We start from the raw sequence: 21,278 nt of genomic DNA, 5'->3' as shown, positions 1-21,278 counted from the left end.
GCCAGGAGCCACCTTTCCTTGTGGGGAGAGGGTGTCTTGGGCATTTATTTTCAACCCAGGAAACAACTTTGTTCCCTGAGAAAGGCCATTTTTAATTTCTCTATGTCCCCAATTCAAGGGAAACCCAGACCAGTCCTTTGGCCTCCACTCACCTGCACCGGCTCCAACAACCTCGTGATCCCGTCCCTCCATCACCACGCGTCAGCTCACCCTGAAAATACTGCCACATTGCCCCCTTCTTCCTTGTACAATCAGCCCCGAACAGGACCGGGAGCTGGGTCACCAACTATGTTCCATCCTAACTGATGAGGGAAGATGCACCCTACGTAAGCGATCCTGAAATATGAAAATGTTCACATCAATTTGGAAGAAGTGAAATGAGTACTTTACACGCTGATTCAGTACACTCTGAAAATGGATTTACACCGGCACTACTTTATATAAGCTCTTGTATGTCAAGTTACACGTGCAACCTCTCAGAGAAGTTGAGGGGCTTAAAGGAGCCACACGCAAGGGACTGGAGAGAGGGCAGACAGTGGAGGCCGTCGCCCTAGCACTCGAATTAAGGCACCGACTGGGCTCTTTATCCTTCTCCTCAGCTCTTCCTCCCAACAGGCAGCGTCCAGCAGAAGGGAATTGTGTTCTCTGCATCTTCACGCCAAGGAAAGGCCATTCTGGCACAGGCCGACTGATGTCCAGCACGGACTAGCACAGTTAGTACCGCATGACAATGCGCAATGACTTAAATTACCTGCCATCCAATTCCGTCTCTTGTTTCAGGTGCACAGCACCTATAAGCCACACCAGTCTGTGTTACGCAGCAGGAAGCCCAGGCAGGACCGAGCCCAGAAAACAGCCAGGAGCACTAAACACCAACCAGGCCTGATCCAAACCAGAAGTGGGTCTTACTGGAATATCCACCGAAAGCATAGTGAGACCGAGGAGAGGCAGAAGCCTGTGGCAAAAGAGCCTTCCAAGTTCAACCAGAGGTAGAGAAGCCAGGTTTCACCCTCTGCAGGGAGGCACCCTCTCTGCTCACAGGCTTATCCCTGCCCAGTTCCCCAAAGGTCGTGTTCCTTTCTATGGTGGGTGTGATGACAAAGTAAGTGCATTGCACATACTTCTGCCGAAAGAAACCCCACATTTCATCAACACTTCTACTTCTTTTTGCTAAAACCCTGCAGGGCAGAACGAAGCAGCTTCCGCTGACCGCCACCACCCCAGGGGGCATCTCTGGCATGAAGCCTCTGAGAGGAGGAGGAGTCCCTGCTCCATGCTGCTGAAATGAAGTAGTGACAAAGCCAACCTACCCTATAGCTTGTCCAGACCCCACACTTCCTCCAAGACAGAGATTACAAGCAGGCAAGCCCCTCACACTAGACGGGAAAGCCCCCAGCCTTATTTGGGAGGAAAAACAAAACCTTGGGCGCTGAGGTGAGGCGGGGCACTCGATGCCTCCAACCCTGACCCTTCTGGCTCAGGTACTGACCTAACACAGACTTTCTTCCCTCCACCTCACTCAAGGAGCTGAAGGACCCCCGAGATGGAGAAGTCTGTTTGCGTGCTTTACCTTCTTTCCCCAACTTTTGCAGTCTCTCTAGGATACAGGCCAGCTTCACAGCCAGCACACGGTAAGCATGGTTTCTGGGTAGTACTCCCACTCTGCAGTCATTCGGGGTCCGTAACAGAAGGCGTCACCCGGGCAGCGTGTGTGCTCATGTCGTGTTGGCGGGCAGGCAGGAGCGAGGCTACTGGAGATCTGGAGGCGCCACGCAGGCTTTGTCACTGACTATTAGGACAGCTGTTGGCAACTGACACTCTTAACTCCAGTATCATGGTGTGTGAAAAGATCAGTGGTTCTCACCTGGGGAGGGCGTGGTTTAAATGCACACACTCCTGCCTCCCCCTCCCCCAGACAGGGAGAGAATCTATGGCACCAGCGACGCTACTGGCAGGGACTGTACCACCTACAGGTGAGGAGGAGAAGCTGGTGGGGTCGGGGGTGCGCCCAGATGGGCGGGAGCTCTCTACAGGCAAAGGCTTTCATCCAGAAGCAGTGTCTCCTGTAAGCGCATCTTCTCCGTGGAATTGGGACAGTCAGCATCCTGCCCCAGGTACGGGCACTAAGACTCCAGACACTTAGAAAAGGCTGAACAGCTGTTACTCCAGAGCACGTTCTGGACAGTCTTCTTCTCTGCCGGCCCCAGAAGCCCCTCAGACAAGGAGAAACAGCACAACAACTGTGGGAAAACTGCAGACAATTTGGAGTTGTTCTTAAAGAGGTTTAATTATTTGAATTGCATAAAAGGGGCTAGTACATTTAAATCTCCGCCACATCACAAACTGCTGTTTTTGCTGTTTTATTAAAGACCCACTTTCTACCGTCATCTTCGGGTTTATGGCTATAGAATGTAGGGAAAACAGGTGTTAGCAACAGGATAGGAGCAGGCAAGCAAGAGTCTGTTCTCCAGAACGTCTTCTCCACTGCAGAACAGAGGCTCGTAAAGGAAAAGGAGGGAGAGGCCAAGGGCTGCATGCCCAGTCACAGCAGCAACGGTCAGGGAGGCAGGACCTGGGGGTTCACAAGTGCTCCCTCAACCACACTCTCCCAGCCCTCTCTCCTCTGCGAGGGTGCGTTTCCCTTGCATTTCCTTCTGACGTCTTAACCCTAAATCAGGCTTCCCTGTCAATTCAAATATAATAAAGACATCACTTCCACATGGAGAACTGATCTGAGGATTGGAATGATTTGCCAACATTCTGAGAAAGCTTATTTAAATACAGCATGGCTTTAAAGACAGGTTCTACTCCTTGAAGACAGGAGGAAAGGGGGCCTTTGTTAGTGGGGACTGGAGGCTTATGGCCCGCCGAACAGAGCAGGATACAAAAGAACCCCCTAATGTCTGCAGGCTACCATCCGGTGCTACTGTAGCCTGGTGGGGCAGAGGCAGAAGCAAGCAACCCCCTCCAGCTCTGCAAAGCCCACAAGGGGGAGAGGCAGAAGCAGCTGTAGGTAATGGCTCTAAGTAACCAGCATTTAGTGTTCTCTTAGGACCAAGGATTTATTCCACAATATAAATTGCAACATCTGATACAAGCTACCAAAAAAATAGTAGAGGAGAGGAGGGGCAGGGAGAAAGCAAAACACAGCTGTGGCAGGTACTTACAGAGCAGTCTCTTTTCTACATCACCAGTTCACCAGTGACACTAGAAACCAGACGTTTGCATTCTGCACATCGGCCAAATGCTAAAGCACCAACACACTGTTCGGAAGTTTGTTTTGTTTTGTTTTAATTCCAGCCACTGAAACCAACATGGAAGTTATTGCTTAGATAAATAAACCTAGTCTACCAGGAAAAAGAAAGGTGGCTAAAGAAACAAACAAAAACCCCAAAAGTGAAAAACTTAAGCTCCCCAATATGGTAACAGAGTAAACAAGAGAGAAACTCCTCAAATGAGGATTTACTGGAATTTCTGGTGCCCTTCTGGGCACTGAAACTGAGTTGGACTCTTAAGCCGGTAAATCCCAGAAAGAGGTAAGATTTTAATGCTGTACATGAAAAGGTGCAAGCTCCAATCCTTCCAAATGGGTGGAAACCCCTGCAAAAAACAGTCAGCGTTTCAAACCTCAATAACCACAAACAGCTCTTAAGGAAAAAAATACAAAAAGTGTCAAAAATTTTTTTAGTCGTTTTTTTCTTTTTTTCAAAGAGTTCTGGAAAAATGATCCCGTAAGGAATAGAAATAGCACCGTGTGCAGGCTGGTTAGAAGGCCAGTCCTGCAGCTCTGCTGAGAGGCTGGAGATCCTCTGGCTGGAGTCCTGAATTACACTAAGTGGTTTGTGTTTTATCTCCGGCCTGGTGCGTCCGTCGCAGCACAGCGCGCGCACACGTAGTCCTCCTTCTCGGCCGTCTCGGGAGAGACACCAACACAGACCTGATGGAACCACCGATTGCAGCTGCCATCACACTGGACCCAGTCCACCTGGTTACAGAGAGCAGGGAGACGGGGTTTTCAGGGGAAGAACAGGCCCAACACTGGGCAGGCCACTGCCCCACCGCAGGGACCTCTGGCACAGCAGCCAGAACAAGTGAGTCAAAGCCGTTCTTCAAGCGGCGACTGCTCTGGGCTAAGGCCGCGCCGCCCTGTGACCAGTAAGCAAAGGGTGCGACAGCAGCGTCCCTCCCGCCTTCTTAGCGCCGGGCGGTGAAAGCTGGAGGAGCAGGAAAAGGAGAAAGGGAAGAGTGAGAGTTTCTTCAAGAAAAGGGAGGAGACCAGGAGCGACGTGAGAGCAGAGACACCAGTAGGGGAGGGGAGCAATCCACTCAGATCGGCTCGAGGCGTAAGCAGGAGAGACCCGGCCGGGCGAGCTGTAGCTTACAGGGTTTCTGAGTTAAGGGAACGCACGTCCTCTATGGCCCAAACCTCACTGACCTCATCTCCTTCCGGCTGCAGGCAGCTCACGGCCGGGCAGAGGGCGTCTTCATCCTCAGAGTCCTCCTGCTCGGAGCAGGACGTGTCCGAGGGCAGGGAGTGAGTGTCGCCGGAAGGGACTAACTCACAGCTACGCTCTCTTTCTAACTTGAAATTGTTCGTGTCCTTGGGGTGGCTCAGTTTGACTTTCTTCTTTTTGGGGGCCCTCATTTTGGTGACTCGCTCCCACCGCTCACTGGAGAGGCCTTCTCTTTCCAGGCGTCTCTTCAGTTTTCTCTCGAGACCGCTGACTCCGTCTCGCTTCCCGCGGCAGCTGTCACTCTGGGTGGAAGACAGCAAAGTGCATTTAGCCTAATCCGCCTCCTGCTGCAACCAGTGAAGCTAAGAACCAGCTGCATGAGAAGCCAGGTGCTCCCACACCGACTCTGACACGTGCCACACCCCAATCACACCTCCCTCCGCGTCCCACAGGACAGCATGTATCAGAGTAACGCTGAGCAACAGAAACGTCCCTGAAGTGCTGAGTTTCAAATCAGCCAAGCAGCCCCGGGAGACGGTGAGATGCCTGTAGTCGTCTTCTCGCTAAACCCCGAGTAAGTGATCTCTGCGCTCAGTCTAGGTGTTCACATCTGTCCTTTGACCTGAAGGCTGCTAAGGAACCAGGCCAACACTTCCTTCCCTAAGGAATTGCCTGCCCCCTAGAGGAAGGAGCACTAACTGAACACAACTGATAATGGCGCTACACTCCTTGGGGTCACAGCAAACAGTGAATCCTCAAGGGCAGGGCCTGCCCTTACGCTCCGCAGTGGGGCTCTCCCTACCTGGCTGACCATCCTCTCAGGGGCCTGAAATGCCACAGGCCAGTTAGTTCACTAAGGGGAAGACCCTTACACTGCTGAAAAAAAAAAAAAAAAACAACTGGACATTATAGAGGCACCCCTTCAAGTCCGTCAGCACTCAACACAGGCACCCTTGGCCTAGACACCTGTCCTCACAGCCACTGTCTTGTCAGGAGAGTAAAGTGCTTGTTAAGCACTGACTCCAGTGATGAAGGCTTTACCCCAAAGGCCTTCCAGCTGTAATTACATTTTCATCTCTACCATATGTTCTTATAGAAGAAAAATAATCCTGCATCTAGCTGTTAGCACACGGAAACGATCAGAAGCACCTGCTACAAAGAAAAACATTTTTTTCACACAATGACTTAAAAAAAGGGGACCAAAATCCAGGCTATGAGCCCAAAGTGCTTGCTTGCAGCCGTGGCAACAGGGTTGTGAGGTGGAAGGACTTTACCTTTTCCTGGATCAAAGACATCATTTCGTTCCCGAGCTATGTCAATGGAAGCACAATTAGAAGCACCCCCACCCGGACCCCGCCCCCAGCAGCAGCTCCAACGCCCACCTTCTCACTGCCAGGTCCAACTGGAGAGCTTCGGTCAGCTCGCTGAGCAGGGCTCGGCTTTGCAAGTAATGTCTGGTAAAGTTCCTGAATTTCAGGAAGGGATACCTGGAGCAACTGGGCTTCCATCAACAGTTCATTCACCTCTGGACCAACACCTGTTGAGGACCAGACCAAACACAGTGACAAGGACAAACAGTGTTCCACTCGGATGCCTACCTGTGACATGAGCAGGGGGACTGCCTCTCCGTTTAAACTGTATTCAGTTCAAGTTAGGGTCACTCCACACGCCCAAAGCCACAGCTTAACAGAGCCCAGATGAGATTTTCTGTCTCTGATGACCAGGGAAGGACTACTTCTCACTTCCTTATTCTAACCTCTGCCATGACAGCTGTAATACGAGCACAGAAAAGCCAAGGGCCTGGGCACTCTGCGTGGACCACATGGCTCCAACCCCATTACTACATACCCTACGATGGTGCGACTAAGGACCAGAACTGCAGACAGAACTTGTGGGGCAGTCATCTACAGGTAAGCAGGAGAAAGGGGGCAGGTCTTTGAAGACCCTCCTCAAGTCTTCTAAGTAATGAAGTAACAAAGGAACCCATGACTTAGCATCTGACCAAAATGCTTGGTGTTTAATTATCGGTTGGCATGGGATTAACCTTCTCATCCCTGAAAGTAACGGATATAAAGCCTTCCTTTGTATTTCTGTTGCATTTATAAGCCTTTGAATATACCCCTCTCCTACCCTGCAGATACACAGACAGTAACCCACATCCTACATTATGGTACCTGGTTATCTACAACAGAAGCCTACTGCAAGGTCACTTACGACTGTTCAGCCCTCCAACTAACAACAACGATCAGGATGATGATAGTACAGACCATGGAGGGGGATGCAGCTCCGTCCAGTAGAGAAGGGAGAGTGTAAATAGGAGGTTCTGTTGTCCCAGTCACCGGGTAAGGAGAAGGACGTGGCGCCAGGAGGCTGAGACACCTAGCGGAAGGAAACATTCTACGTAAGGCATCTTCAGGACTGAAAATACTCCCACCAGCCCCGTGAAAGCAGCTGGGGTTCTCATCGGGCAGCAGCTAGCAAAAAGGCTTGATTTCCCCAAACTGAAAGAAGTCTGTCTCCTGGCCTCTCAGATCTGCCCAAATCCACTCATATCCACCAAGCCTTTCGTGTTCCTGGTTTCACCTGGACTGACTTCAGGGGTGAAGAGCACACTGGGAAGTAAGGCATCTCTGCACGAAAACAGATCATACGGACTTTTAATCCCTACGTGACTCCTTACGAAGATTACAGTCCGATCAACAACATGTATCATGTTGGGTAAATGCTGGGTAAGCCAACTGAGGACCTGCCAGATGGCGTTCCCATCCACGCCCCCAGCTTCCTCCGAGTTTATCAGAGGAGCCAGGAAACATACTCCGCTGACCACAGACAGCAGTAACTAGCAGCTGTGCCCTCCCTTCACGACACAGGGCAAGTCCTAGCACCCGGAGTGTGAGCAGCACAAGCGTCTCCGGTGTGGGCCGCCCAGACAATCACAGCCCGACTGAGTGACGCCGCGGGCCCAGCATTCGCTGAGCACCGGGCTCTGTGCTCCAGACGCTGGAAAGAAACAAAACAAGGAAAAAATATGACGGGGACCAATTTTTTGTCTTTATTTCTAACCTGCTGAAGGTTCAACTCCTACAATTCACATGTCTGTGCTGGTGCAGCACCAGGGAGGTGTAGCAATCTCTGCTAGAGGCCCTCTCGGACCTGGAGGTTGTCAGGTTACCCTGCAGAAAAGACTGAGCATTGCCTGCCTGGTTGCACCTCTCCTGCCTGCCTTCACATGCCTTTCCTGCAGCCTCCCAGTGATGCTAAGAGCATTATGACTTTTGGCAGAAAAATCACAAAAGGTATGAAACTGACTGCCTCTCCTCTGAAGCAGCATATACTCAAGACACTTCCAAACCTTTTCTTTGTCAAAAGGCAACAGGAGACAGAAGGAGGCACTATCCCTCTCCACTCAGTGATGTACATGAGATGAAGCAGGAAAAAAATAGCCAAGAAAAAAAAAATCAAAATACATATAGATGTCTTTAGATTCATAAACATAAATGGTAAAACCTTACGCATATATGAAAAGGTGAAATGTGCGCTACAGAAAGAATGCCTGACTAGAGGGAGCAGAGGAAACTGAAGCAGCACTGCAGATACACCCGGACCTTGAAGGTGGAGTGGGTACCAGTGATGGCACTGCCAGCAGGGCCGCAGGCTCAGGGGGAGGCATGCAGCCAAGCGGAGTCCCGAGACAGTGATGGAGGGGAGCTCAGACTCACCTTGCCTGTCTCTGGCACCTGCCCCGCAGTGGACTGCCACCTGCCACACAGCAGTCCTGAGCCTGCACCGTCCTGCACAGATTTGAGGTTCCCTGACGAGAGCAGTTGGCGGGCTCTGTGCTGCCAGCTCACGGTTCTTTCAATCATGTACCGAAGTGCATCTCCCTCTGGAAGGCGAACTCGGATGCGCTGGAGGGAGGCCAGTAGGGGCAGGATTTTCTCTAACGGAGGTTTCTCTGACCTCCGACAATGGGGACAAAGCCAGATGCGGGGGCCCTGTGAAATACTGGGTACGGCCACACAGCTGGTGTGAAAAGCATCCCTGCAGAGTTCACACTGGATCATGGGGGCAGCTGGGGCCTTCTGACACAGGCAGACCTTCAGCTCCATGTCCTGCACAGGTGACAGCAACTTCCCTTCATTGACGAATCTCAGAGACTGCAGGGCTTCCATTTCTCGTATGCGAGCTTCTCCGAGCGCTGCCATCTAGAAAGGTGACAATAGAGGACAATGTCACAGAGAACTCAGCCTTCTCCTAAAACTCGAGGGTCCTGGTGGCTGAGAACATGCAGACTCTCTGCATCCAGTTCCCAGCTCTGCCTCCCAAGGCTGTGTGGGTGACCTTGGGCAAGGCACTCCACTGTGGCTGAATTTGTGAGCACACGTGTGAAACAGAGTCAGTACCCACCTCACAGGGCTGCACTGACAGCTACAGCAGACACGTGACAAAACTTGGACTGGCACACCGCAAACACCTAATGTGAGCAACCTGACACACTCCACTTCTTCAAAGTCCAATGTCCTTGCACACGTTATCTCCTAGAAAACCCACCTCTCCTGAGAGGTGCAGGCTCTTCCCATTCTACAAGTACTCACGTCTGAGGTTTTCTATCTGTTCTCAGTCCACTAGCTTTTGTGTTCTTCTAGAAAGGTACTTTATTTAGATGAGACAGTCGCAAGCAGCCACAGGAATCTATTTCTCTTCCCGCCTTTAACATTAAGGCCTGTGCAGGACACAGGCATTGTAGAGGATGAAACTGGATCCATTGTGAAAAAATTAAGTAGCAACCACTTCACCTGGCTTCTCTTACACACACACACACGTGCATGCACGCATACACACATGCTGTAAGACTAGGGCAGAGACAAACGTAAGTTGCTCTTCTGCAGAAAGCGGCAAGTATACTCATTGTAAAGTCTTTCCTCTCTATTAAAACTAGAACCCTGTCCCAGGAAAGGTCTGAGTTCAGTTAATCTGTATAAATGACTTGAAAATACACATAAACAAATCAACTTCACAGTAAAAAGCTGAAGTGATGCTGAACATATTTCTGAACAATATTTACAAGCTGTCCGTAAGTGGGACTTCTACCTGAACAGATCAAGTGCTCGCTGCATAAAACAGTCTAGGCATTACAGATTTATTCATTTCATATCATGGAGTAAACGCAGAGTCTAAGGGTGACAAATTCTAATCACTAGCTAGGCAAAGTGAGCGGCTACTCCTCGAACAATCCATCTTCCCCAACAAAAGGCTGGACCACCAGAGTCCCAGTACTTCACTGAGGGAGAAATACAGAGAAATAGGGGGAAAGCACACGTTTTAAAAACTGAGCATTCTCCTCTAGAAACAAAAGCTACATGGAACAGCAACTATTCCTTTGCCAAGGAATATTCTATTTCCTTAAAACGTTAATGTGTCAGTTACACCACTCTGCACGGTCACATCCACCCGCCATCAGGACTCAACAGATCAGGAACCTGAGTCATAGTGCCAGGTCAATGTTCCACTGTCTCTCTGGGCTGGAGAAGAACATGTATGAATGAGGGATCGAGGAAGAAACAAAAAGATCTGTAAGTAAAACAGCTAACAAACCTTTGGTACATTTTAAAAATCCACTTATTTTTATAGACAAAACAACACAACACATAGGCAGTATTTATGGGCTATGTGACAACAAAGTGCCTCCCTGCAGCTTAGAAACGGGCAGCACGCGACCGTCCCTTTAGAGTTCCACTAGGAAACCGACAGGCCGTGTAAAGGAGTTCTTAAACCAGGGATTCACAGGCGAGACATGCAAAGCTCAAGACAATGCCTTTACAAAAATGAACCACGTAACAGTGGAAAGGAGCACCTTGAAAACACCAGAACGATGCTCATAAGCCGCCCTTGATTAGAACCTGAAGGGATGGACAAATATGCCCAAAGAAAACCTATGTCAAAACAAACACACAAACAAACCACAGCAACCCCACATCAATCACAAAAGAGATCAGGCAGCTATGAAGGGACAGACTGGGAAAGAGGGTGCCTGGACCAAGGATGAATGCCTTTAGTTCGGTCCAAGGAGCAAGCATATCCCTGCTCTGGAACAGACAAAGCTTTATGTCATTAGAAGCATCCCAATGGGATTTTATCAAAATAAAAAGCTTCTGCACAGGGAGCAACCATCAACAAAATAAAAAGACAATCTGTGGAATGGGAGATAATATTGGCACAATCATGATTTGACAGGGGGTTAAGACACCACATAGATGAAAAACTCATACAACTAAACAGCAAAAACAAACATACAATTAAAAATGGGCAGAGGATCTAGACAAACATCTTCCCAAAGAAGACATACAGACAAACAGCAGGTACACAAAAAGGTGCCCAACATCACTCATCATCAGGGAAATGCAAATCAAAACCACAGTGAGATGTCACCTCATACCGGTTAAAATGACTGTCATCAAAAAGACAAGAAATGACAAGTGCTGGTGAGGACGTGGAGAAAAGGGCACCCCTGAATTGTGGGGACATCAACTGGTGCAGCCACTGTGGAAAACAGTATGGAGGTTCCCCCCAAAACTAAAGACAGAACTACCACAGGTTCTAGCAGTTCCACTTCTGCATATTTATTCCGAAGGAAATGAAAACACTGACTTGAAAAGATATCTGTGCCCCCATATTCAGTGCAGCATTATGCACAACAGCCAACATATGGAAACAACCTAAGTGCCCACCGACGGATGATATGTGGTGTGAATATGCAACTGAGTATTATTAGAAAAGAAGAAAATTCCTACCATCTGCAAGATCGTGGATGGACTCTGGACTCCGCTGAGTGAAATAAGTCAGACAGAGAAAGAAAAATACTGTATGATCTCACTTACATGTGGAATCCAAAAGACAAAACAGAAGACCAACCCCAAAGGTACAGAGAACAGATTGGTAGTTGCCTGGTGAGATGGGTGAAGGGAGTCAAAAGGTACAACTTCCAGTTATAAAATTAAGTCTGTCCTGGGGAAGTGACACACAGCACGGTGACGCCAGTCATTAATAGTATATTGTACGCTGGAAGTTCTACTAAGAAAGTGGATGTTAAAAGTTCTCATCACAAGAAAAAAATTAAAACCATGTGTGATGATGGATGTTAACCAGACTCGTGGTGATCATTCTGCGGTGTATGCTATATAAAGTCATGTGTTATACAGCTGAAACTAGTATTATAGGTCAATTATAATCCACTTTAACAAAAAGATTTTAAAAAAAAATCCAGATCATATAGCAATCTTCGTTTGTGTGGATACTGTGCTCATAAAACATCCTGAAGACAGGATCTTTGAATCAACAGTGCTTACACTAAATGCAGGTCAGACTCAAAACTATCCAGGACACTTTTAGGTTTATCTTACCGTAAACTAGTAAGTTGGCATTGCAGTTCACTCATCTGTTAGCCTTGATATCCTGGATCAACCCACAGGCGTGGAGACTGTTTCTGAGTCTTGGAGGCCTTCCCTGAATCTTCCACACCTCTACGCACCACCCATTCAAAACGTTTACAAATGACAATTTTCCCAAAGTCACCTTAGTAAAACTGAGTGCTTTTATTCCTCTACTTCTACTGGCCGTGCCAATATCCCCAGTTAACACGAAAGGGTTAGAAACTGTCCTTCCCATCAGAGAAAAGAGGAAGAAAGGGCCTGCACGCACCGCTGACGCAGTCTCTCTGCTCTCGGTCAGGGCTCTCTCCAGGTCGCTCAGGCTCTCCACTCTGGGGCTTCTCTTCTTCCCACTCGGCAAGGGCTCCTTTAACTTGCGCTGCTTTTTCCTCAATCCCAAGAGGCCAACATCACATCGAGGACACAGAACCTAACGTGGAACAAAGCATAACCACTGGTGAAACAGATTTCAGAGGAAGCATTAGGAAGTCCCAAAATAAAAGCCTAAGCAGTGGGAAAGATGTGAGTTTCTTAGCATTTTCTGTGCAACACCCTGCCCTGAAGCCAGAAACTCCCCTCCACACAGGAAAGAAAGGAGGGAGGGAGAAAAGGAGGAAATCTCACAAAAGACAGACTTTGATTCCCGACTCAAACAGGGACTAAAACAGTGGCAGAGAACGACTCCAGTCATAATGTGTGACCAGCGTCAGCTTACAGAGAGTGCAACCACAGCACTTAGAGGGGTGGACAGAATCATTTATCAAGCCTGCTAACAGCAAGTACTGAAGAGTGGCCACGGTTAAACGTCCAATTGCAACACGGACTAAGGAACCTCAATGAGGAAAATAGCTTCCTTAGACAGTGAATGCTATCCCTAAACACACCCAGAAAACACCTAAAGGTTATTTCACTAGAAACTCAGAAGAATCTCCCTGCTCTTCTGGAAAAAGTAACTAGCATGTAGCTCAGCTGGCAACGCCACGTGTTCGTGAGGGACTTCGTGTCTCACTGAGCGAGGGGCTGAAGACCACGTCAGGACTGACTGTAGACTTACCTCCAGGAGAGAAAACTTCGAGTCTTCAGTTAGGAAGGTGCTGGCAGCACATTCTTTCCAAACGTGGACCTCAGCCACGAGGGACTCCAGTCTCGGTAAGGAACTCAGATGCACCGGGATGGAGCGGCCTCGGGTTACAAGCTCCACCAGCGTGTCTAACACAGGCACCCGTCCTCCAACCTGACAGATTGGGGGAAAGGAGCACTTCTGTCTAAGTGGGAAAAGCACCATGTGGACTGGGCCTGCCCCAGGTTAAACGTATTAAATTCACAGACAGATGCTGACAAAACCCACTGGCCAACAAGTGGTTGTAGAGGTGGGGTGATGCGCTATTCCATGTAACAAGTAAGAACCTCGTTTGTGCTGGGCCTCAAAGGTTCAACCTCGGACCTGACATACACTGTGGTCCCTTCATTCTGATTATGTATGTCCTTCTCAGTTAACTTATCATTTTGCTCTCTACGGAAAAAACTCAACAGAAATGTAAATTTATAGTAACTCAAAGGACTTCCATACTGATAAATAAAAGTGCCAAAACAGTATCTGACTCCAATTCACTCACCAATGAATTGTGGGAATTCAGTATAAATTATTCAGGAAACTAAAATGAGCTGAGAAAGCCCAGAGGTTCTTGAACTTCATTATTCATTAAGAATCACCTGGGAAGCTTGTTTAAACAACTTCCTGGGCCCCACCCCCAGACTTCCAGCTCAGTTCACCACAGAAGGGTCCATGAATGTGCTCTTCTAACAAGTGTCCAGGTAATGCCGAGGCTGCTGGTGTTGGGACCACACGCTGAGAGCGAGACCTGAACTGGGAGAATGAAAGCACGGCAGGGGCGGGGGTGTTATGTGGAGAAGCACTGGTGCTGCTCTAACACAGCAGTAATGTCAGCACCACTGAGCAGGCCGCCCAGACGTGTCTCCTCACGTGAAGCATACAAAGTCTCACCCGGGACCCGATACTCTGATGTATTCCAACTCAGAAACGTTTAACCTAAATCCACCAAGGCTTCGAAATTAACGTCCAGTTTACAGGACATGAGGAAGACAGAAAACACCCCACAGAAATCACCAGGCAGAAGGCAGAACCAACCACAGGACGACAGTTCTCAACAGAGATGTGACAACAGCAGAGCAGGAAGAGAGGTGACGCCACATGGCCACTCAGACGAACGTGTGGTCCTGGAATGGACAACCAACCCTCAGGGACATTTCTGGGGACACGGGAAAACTCAACATAGGTAGATTGATGTTTCACTGCTTCTATTTACTTTAAGGGCACAGCTGTTCCGCTGGATGCCTAGAAAGGTGACTCAGATTACAGGCCATGTCTGTGATACTTCCACCTAGAGACATGCAGAGTACTCGATACGTGAAAGGCAGAATACTGGACGACAGTTAGAAGAAACAATCCACTAAACATGATGAGGTTCCCTCTTGTTGGTCTCATCTCTCAATTAGCCCTTGAACACATGATGCAAGGAAAGGCCCCACTATCCCGTCAAGGAAGGGAGCAGACTCTGCCTTTCGTGCTCTGGACACTGTTGCCAACACAGCACTAAGTAGCACACACAGGCTCAACACGTGAAGGGAGCAATGTGTCCTCGCTTCCAACCTCACACACTCACCTCTCCTGACTGCAGAGCACCTTGCCTGGCTGCCACCAAGCATGACTGAAGGCAGGAGACCACGACTACAGCCACTACAGTTCCAACAACCACTGCCAAGAGTCTGCATGGAAAACCCACTGCACAAGTTTACGTACACAGGAGACACTTTCCTCAGTTTTTTCTCTGGCTGGCTGGGGTCACCCCTTAATTACGCAATACTTATAAAACAATGTATCTTCTCTTCCCTATTAACTAGAATAGATATACAGATGTTTTGTTGCAAAAATCTGGCTAAAACTGTCCTGTTTGGCATTTCTCATTAGCAACTGGTCAAACAGCACCACTTAAAATTACACAGATACTCAGAAAACCAGGTGGTATTTTACTCCTGGAATCCAATGGCCTCAACAGAACAGAACTTGAGACTCCAGAACAATATAAATTAAAATTTTAAAAACTTTGCCCAGAAAAAACACACCGGTCAAGCTGGCAGAGTAATAGGACCACAAGCTCACCTCTTCTCACAACTACAACAAAACCACAACTGAATGCTAGCTAAACAACCACCGAAAAGATAGGAACCTAGCAAAAAAAAAGATCTTCTGCAACTGGAAACATAAAGAGGGAATCACAGTGGGACGGTAGGAGGGGTGTGCCTGGGATATAATCGGGCCCCATATCCCCGGGGTGGGCAACCACAAGCCGAAGAATAATTAAGCCACAAAGGCCCTCCCACAGGAGTAAGACTTCTGAGGCTCATGTCAGGCTCCCCAGCCCAGGGTTCTGGCGTCGGGAGGAGGAGAAGAGCCCAAGGACATCTGGCTTTGAAGGCCAGTGCGGCTTAGCTCCCCAGGAGCCCCACGGGACTGGGGAAACAGAGACTTCATTCTCTTGGGAAGCAGACACAGAACCTCCTGTGCATCAGGTCCAAATGCAGAGGCAGTGATTTCATAGCAACCTGGGCCAGATCTGCCTGCTGGTTTTGGAGGGTCTCCTGGGGAGGTAGGGGACAGCTGCGGCTCACCCAGGGGACATAAAAGCTGGTGGCAGACACTTCGGGAGTGTTCATCTACATGAGCTCTTCTGGAGGCTGGTATCTTGAATCATTAACACCAAGATACAGCCCCACCCATAAGCAGACCTCCTGAGCCACAAATGCCTCTGGATACAGCCCTACCCACTAGAGCTCCAGGACCAAGCTTCACCCAGCAGTGGGCAGGCACTCCTCATGCCAGGAAGCCTGCATAAGCCTCTAGTCCAGCTTTATCCACCAGGGGCACATACCAGAAATAAGAAAACAACAATCAACAACAACAACAAAAAAACAATCCACAAACACAGGCCAGACTCTACACTGGGATCAGCTAGACCCTGGCCCTTGGGTGACGAGAGAGGAGTGTACTGCTGGGACACATAGGATGTCTCCCACAGAGAGCCACCTCTCCAAGGTTGAGAGACTTAACTAACCTACCTAAAATACAAAAAGAAAGATAGACAATATAAGGCAGCAGAGGAGTATCTCCCAGGACAAGGCACAAGATAAAATCCTAGAAGAGGAAATAAGTGATGAGGAGATAGGCAATTTATCTGAGAAAGGGTTTAAAGCAATGGTGGTGAAGATGTTCAGAGAACTCAAGAGGAGAACAGATGCACAGAGCGAAGTTTTTAGCAAAGAGTTGGAAAATATAAAGAATACAAACAGTTGAGCAATAAAATCACTGAAATGAGTAACACACTAGAAGGAACCAAGAATAGACTAAATGAGGCAGAAGAATGGATCAATGAGCTAGAAGACAAATTAGTGGAAATCACTACTGTAGAACAGAAAAAAGAAAAAAGAATGAAAAGAAATGAGGATAATTTAAGAGAACTCTGGGACAACATGAAGAACACTAAGATTCGCATCATAGGGGTCCCAGAAAGAGAAGAGAGAAAAAGGACCGAGAAAATTTTTGAAAAGATGGTAACTGAAAACTTCCCCAACTTGGGAGAGGAAACAGTCACCGAAGTCCAGGAAGTGCAGGGAGTACCACACAGGATCAACACAAAGAGGAACACACTGAGGCACATAGTCATCAAATTGACAACAACTAAGGGTAAGGAGAAAATATTAAAAGCAACAGGGGAAAAACAACAAATAACATATAAAGGAACTCCCATAAGGTTATCAGATGATTTTTCAGCAGAAACTCTACAGGCCAGAAGGGAGTGGCACAACATATTTAAAGTGATGCAAGGGGAAAACTTACAACCAAGAACAGTCAATCCAGCAAAGCTCTCGTTCAGATTGGAGGGAGAAATCAAAAGCTTCACAGATAAACAAAAGCTAAAAGATTTCAGCACCACTAAACCAGCTTTACAACAAATGTTAAAGGACCTTCTTTAGTCATCAAACCATAAGAAAAGAGAACAAAAAGAAGAAAGGGGGAAAAAAAGACCTGCAAAAGACTGTTTTGACAACCCAGGGTCTTTTATGGTTCCATATAAATTTTAGAATTACTTGTTTGAGTTCTGTGAAAAAAGTCACGAGTACTTTGACAGAGGTTACAATGGATCTGAAGATTGCTTTGGGTAGTACGGCCATTCTAATAATGTTGATTCTTCCAATCCAAGAACACAAGATCTTTCCATTTCTTTGTATCATCTTCAATTTCCTTCATCAATGGTTTACAGTTTTCAGGGTAAAGGTAACCTCGTTTAAGTTTATTTCTAGGTATTTTGTTGTCTCTGATGCAATGGAAATGTTTATGCCAGTAATAAAACTCCGGTTTTTGAAGTGAAAAAAAAAAAAAAGTGAATGAAGGGCCGCAAATGGCAAAATATCCTTTTTTATAGGTGAGTTGTACTCCATTGCACATGTATGCTGCATCTTTTTTACCCATTCATCTATTGATGTGCACTCAGGATGCTCCCACGTCTTGGCGATTGTAAATAGTGCTGCTATTAATAGCACAGTGGATGTATCTTTTTGAATTAATGCTTTTGTTTTTCTTTGATATATGCCCAGGAGTGGAACTGCTGGGTCACATGGTGCTTCTATTTTTAGGCTTTTGAGAAACCTCCATATTGTTTTCCATGGTGGCTGCACCAATTTGCATTCCCACCCAAGGGTTCCCTTTTCTCCACATCCTTGCCAACATTTGTTATTTGTGTTCTTTTTGATGCTGGCCATTCTGACAGGTGTGAGACAGTGTCTCATTATGATTTTGATTTGCATTTTCCTGGTATTAGTGATGTTGAGCAACTTTTCATGTTCCTGTTGGCCATCTGCATTCCCTCTTTTGGAAAAATATCTGTTCAGTTCTTTTGCCCGTATTTTAAATGGGTTGTTTGTTTGCTTTTTAATTGAAGTACAGTTGATTAAAAAAATAGTAATACCTACTTTTGGGAGTTGCTGTGAGGAGTAAATGAGATAATATATAAACAAACAACCACAAAAACCTAGCCCATTAAAAAATTCAAAGATCTTTTTTCTCAATAGGCCCTTAAGACCTGTTGGTTTATGATGATTAGAGAGAAAAAGGAAGACACCTCCATTAACCACTTTTCAAATGAAGTTATCCAACTAAAAATTGGGGAAAACACAGAATATATTCTGCCTGTATCTTAATAATGCTACAAGTGAATTTAATTTTCTACTTTAACTTATAGTAAGTCAGTAAGCATAATATCTGACACAGGGCCACAGATACTTACTGCTGATTACTTTGGATAATTACTTTAGAACTTCCTGAGTTTCCCTTCTTTTGTAGAACGGGGAAGCACTTTTAAGTCCCCACTTAGTAACATCCCAGGCCTTGGGGCTAAGTTTGGCCCTGTAATTATACATTGAGACTCAATGGATCTGAGACTCTCCAAACTCCAAGCAGTTGACAAGCCAACAAGAGACAGCCCTCTTATCAAAGAGTAGAAACTACGTTTCTCCCACAACTTCATTTTTAATTCTTTTTCTTCAATCCTCAAGTTTGTGATGGGAGGCTCCCAAGCTCCCAGAAAAAGCTGGCTGAATTATCTAAGCTTTAAATATTTGAGCTGACAGGTCAGGACAACAGGTGGTGTGGGTAAGGGCAGCTACATAAGCCTGAAGAGAATGAGTCGTCCAGCTAACCCTCAGCCTGCTCCCCTCACCAGGGTTTACATGGCTGCTCTGAGCCACACTCTGTGAACCGACCTGCAGGGCCTCTACCTCCTGAAGCCAGTCTCTGGCTCTCTGCACCGAGTCTCTCAGAGCCACGCCGCTGGGCAGGTACGCCGGGATCTCCTCAATCTCCTTAACCACTGCAGCAAGGCTGCTCAATGAATGCCGAGGCCTGTAGCAACAAAACAGTATGTTCAGCATTTTACATGATGGTTCTTTTTTCTTACAGTTTACCAGAGAAACTAGAAAAATCACTTCAAAGGAAAGTCAAAAGAGTAAATAAATTTTTCCAAATGGCAAATAACTACTAGGTATCAAATTATCTAGTTCAAATGGCCGCGTAAGACTTAAGCAAATGACTCAGTGAAGCATTTAAGTTCTACTTATTCCTGATTTGACACTGGAATAACCATAAACTTCCATTTGCAGAAAGTAACTAACGTAAGAGATAAACTATTACACTGTCAAGATTTGTACAGTTTCACTTAGAAAATTAAAAATCTCTAGAATATCAGTATACCTAAGCACAAACCCAAAAAATGTACTCTCTGCTCAATGACCACTTTTTCAGGATCACAAAATAATGTCTACAACCTAGATATTTCTCATACTTTATCTTGTCAATTGAACCAATAAAGATCTGCCAGACAGAAAGCAGAATTAGGAAGGAATCCTCCTCTCCCCTCAGAGGTCAGCCCAAGGCCAACACATCTCTCAAAACCAGACAGTCACCAACACACACCGATGCTGGGAATGATCGACACCGTATCTGTTCTATAGCATAGTGCATGCTGGCTCACAGATGTTCTCTTGAAGACTCCCTGGGATCTTATTTACTAGGTTTGGGTTTAAACTGTGGACAGTATTTCTCAAAAATACTATCAGTGAAATCTAGGGAAATTTCATTAAACCAACTCTATAAAAGCCATGTCCAACCGTTCACTTCATTGTCAGTAAAGCAAGAAAAAAATTAGTATTCTTTTGCCCAAGTTCCAAAACAGCTACAAATATCTCAGCTATTTTGACATGCACAACTCAGCTTCCACATGTGTCAGAGGCCAATCCCCACGCTCTGTGCCCAGTCATCCCCCAGGGGAGAGGCACAGCTGTGCTTGTTTACCTGGCCTTCAGGAGACTCCTGGCCTTATCATCCCAGTGCTCTGACACCGTAAGCAGTTCCTGAAGCCGTGCCATAGCCTTCTCCACGGCTGAGTATGGGGCCAGACCCACCCCCAGGTCTATGAGACGTCTCATATCATCCAAGGTGAGGGAGCTGGGGTCGAGGCAAGCTCGCTGCACCTCCTCTAGCCAATGGGCCTGCTCCAGCCGGACACGCATCTCCGCCAGCTGTGGGAGCTCAACATCAAACTCAAAGCTGACGTCCAGCAAGTCCTGCAACTCAGCAGCACTGGGCATCTCCTCAGAGAGCAGTTTCTGGCTATGCTGCTGGAAATCTTCTACACGATTCAGGAGATCCTAAAAAAAACACAGCTTGCTGCATCAAAACAGTAATTTCAGTAATTGGCTTCTTGCATACTTAGAATCTTCAGTGCATATTCAATGTGACCCTCTTCCATCTCACTTGATTTTATCAACAATGTAGGTAAACGAGGTATGTAATACATAAGCCAAATGACACTAAAACAAGTGACATTTAACTGAGACCTTGTATTAACTGAGAAGTAGCTGGTGGTGGTCACTTACACGGTAAAAGTGTCCAACCTTTTCTCTCCTTTGCAGGCTTGTTATAATCTCTTTATACACACAGATCACTCAACGTGTTAGTAAAACATTTGCAAATAAATGTACAAATTAACCACCCAAGACGACGATTTCATCATGTCAACTGACTTTATTCACAAAATACAGGATGACCAGAGCACCCCAGTCACCTTCAGCAGTGGCGTCTGACTGAGAACACACGGGAGGGCGTACAGCTGTGACACGAACTGTCGGAGCTCATTCACTGTCAACTGATTGTGGGACTTGCCTCCACCAGATCGGTATCTACAGAGACAAAGACCCAAAGAGGCCACGTAAGCACACACACACCCACCATTCCCAGACTCCATCGTCATGGAAAAACCAGCTGCAACAGGCCTCCAAAGAGTCCAAACCCCAAGTATGCGAATGCCCACCTCGTCTGCCTTTTGCCATTAAGCAGCTGCTGTGCGACGGAGGCACACTTCTCTGCGTCTTGCGTGACTAATCGGAGGTGACGCAAAAGATCATTGTCCGGGAATTTCTTCATCTCAGATTCTTCAATCAAAGCCTTAAAGCTGACAAGGCCTAGGAAACAGAAAAAGTCATCTTTCTGTGATCATTATATATTAAATCTGTGTATTAGATACAGAGGGGCAGTTCACTTTTATCAGTTCTTATCTGTAGATATTTGCAATGTTTCACCTCTTTAATAGATTTGTTCCTTTGATTTGGGGGGGGGGGGAGCCTGAGAGTGGAGTGATTTAAAAAGTGCCTAGAGTTGCCCTTAGACATGGGACTGTTTAAGAGACAAAGAATACTCAACTTGTCAAAACAGACCAAATGCAGATCTTGCTGTGGCTGGAACCACTTCTTCCTCCTGTACTGTGCT

General features: G+C 47.0%; 1 protein-coding gene across 1 annotated transcript in view; it reads right to left on the bottom strand.

Annotated features, from left to right (window-relative positions):
- Positions 1-2,268: 2,268 nt before the first annotated feature.
- The window catches only part of KDM5B (lysine demethylase 5B), a 68,608-nt gene continuing 49,598 nt past the window's right edge, over positions 2,269-21,278 (bottom strand). The window contains exons 17-27 of the mRNA XM_074351463.1: positions 20,824-20,974; positions 20,578-20,692; positions 19,806-20,161; positions 18,719-18,857; positions 12,936-13,115; positions 12,153-12,311; positions 8,174-8,659; positions 6,722-6,833; positions 5,837-5,991; positions 4,436-4,756; positions 2,269-3,985 (exon numbers count right to left, since the gene is read on the bottom strand). Coding sequence (XP_074207564.1) covers positions 3,848-3,985; positions 4,436-4,756; positions 5,837-5,991; positions 6,722-6,833; positions 8,174-8,659; positions 12,153-12,311; positions 12,936-13,115; positions 18,719-18,857; positions 19,806-20,161; positions 20,578-20,692; positions 20,824-20,974 — 2,312 coding nt within the window. The 3' untranslated portion in view covers positions 2,269-3,847. The remainder of the gene's footprint in view (positions 3,986-4,435; positions 4,757-5,836; positions 5,992-6,721; positions 6,834-8,173; positions 8,660-12,152; positions 12,312-12,935; positions 13,116-18,718; positions 18,858-19,805; positions 20,162-20,577; positions 20,693-20,823; positions 20,975-21,278) is intronic.

Source organism: Camelus bactrianus, chromosome 23 (assembly GCF_048773025.1).
Source record: "Camelus bactrianus isolate YW-2024 breed Bactrian camel chromosome 23, ASM4877302v1, whole genome shotgun sequence".
Lineage (NCBI taxonomy): Eukaryota > Metazoa > Chordata > Mammalia > Artiodactyla > Camelidae > Camelus > Camelus bactrianus.
The sequence above is the reverse complement of the archived record's forward strand: the minus strand, read 5'-3'. Positions and strand labels throughout refer to the sequence as shown.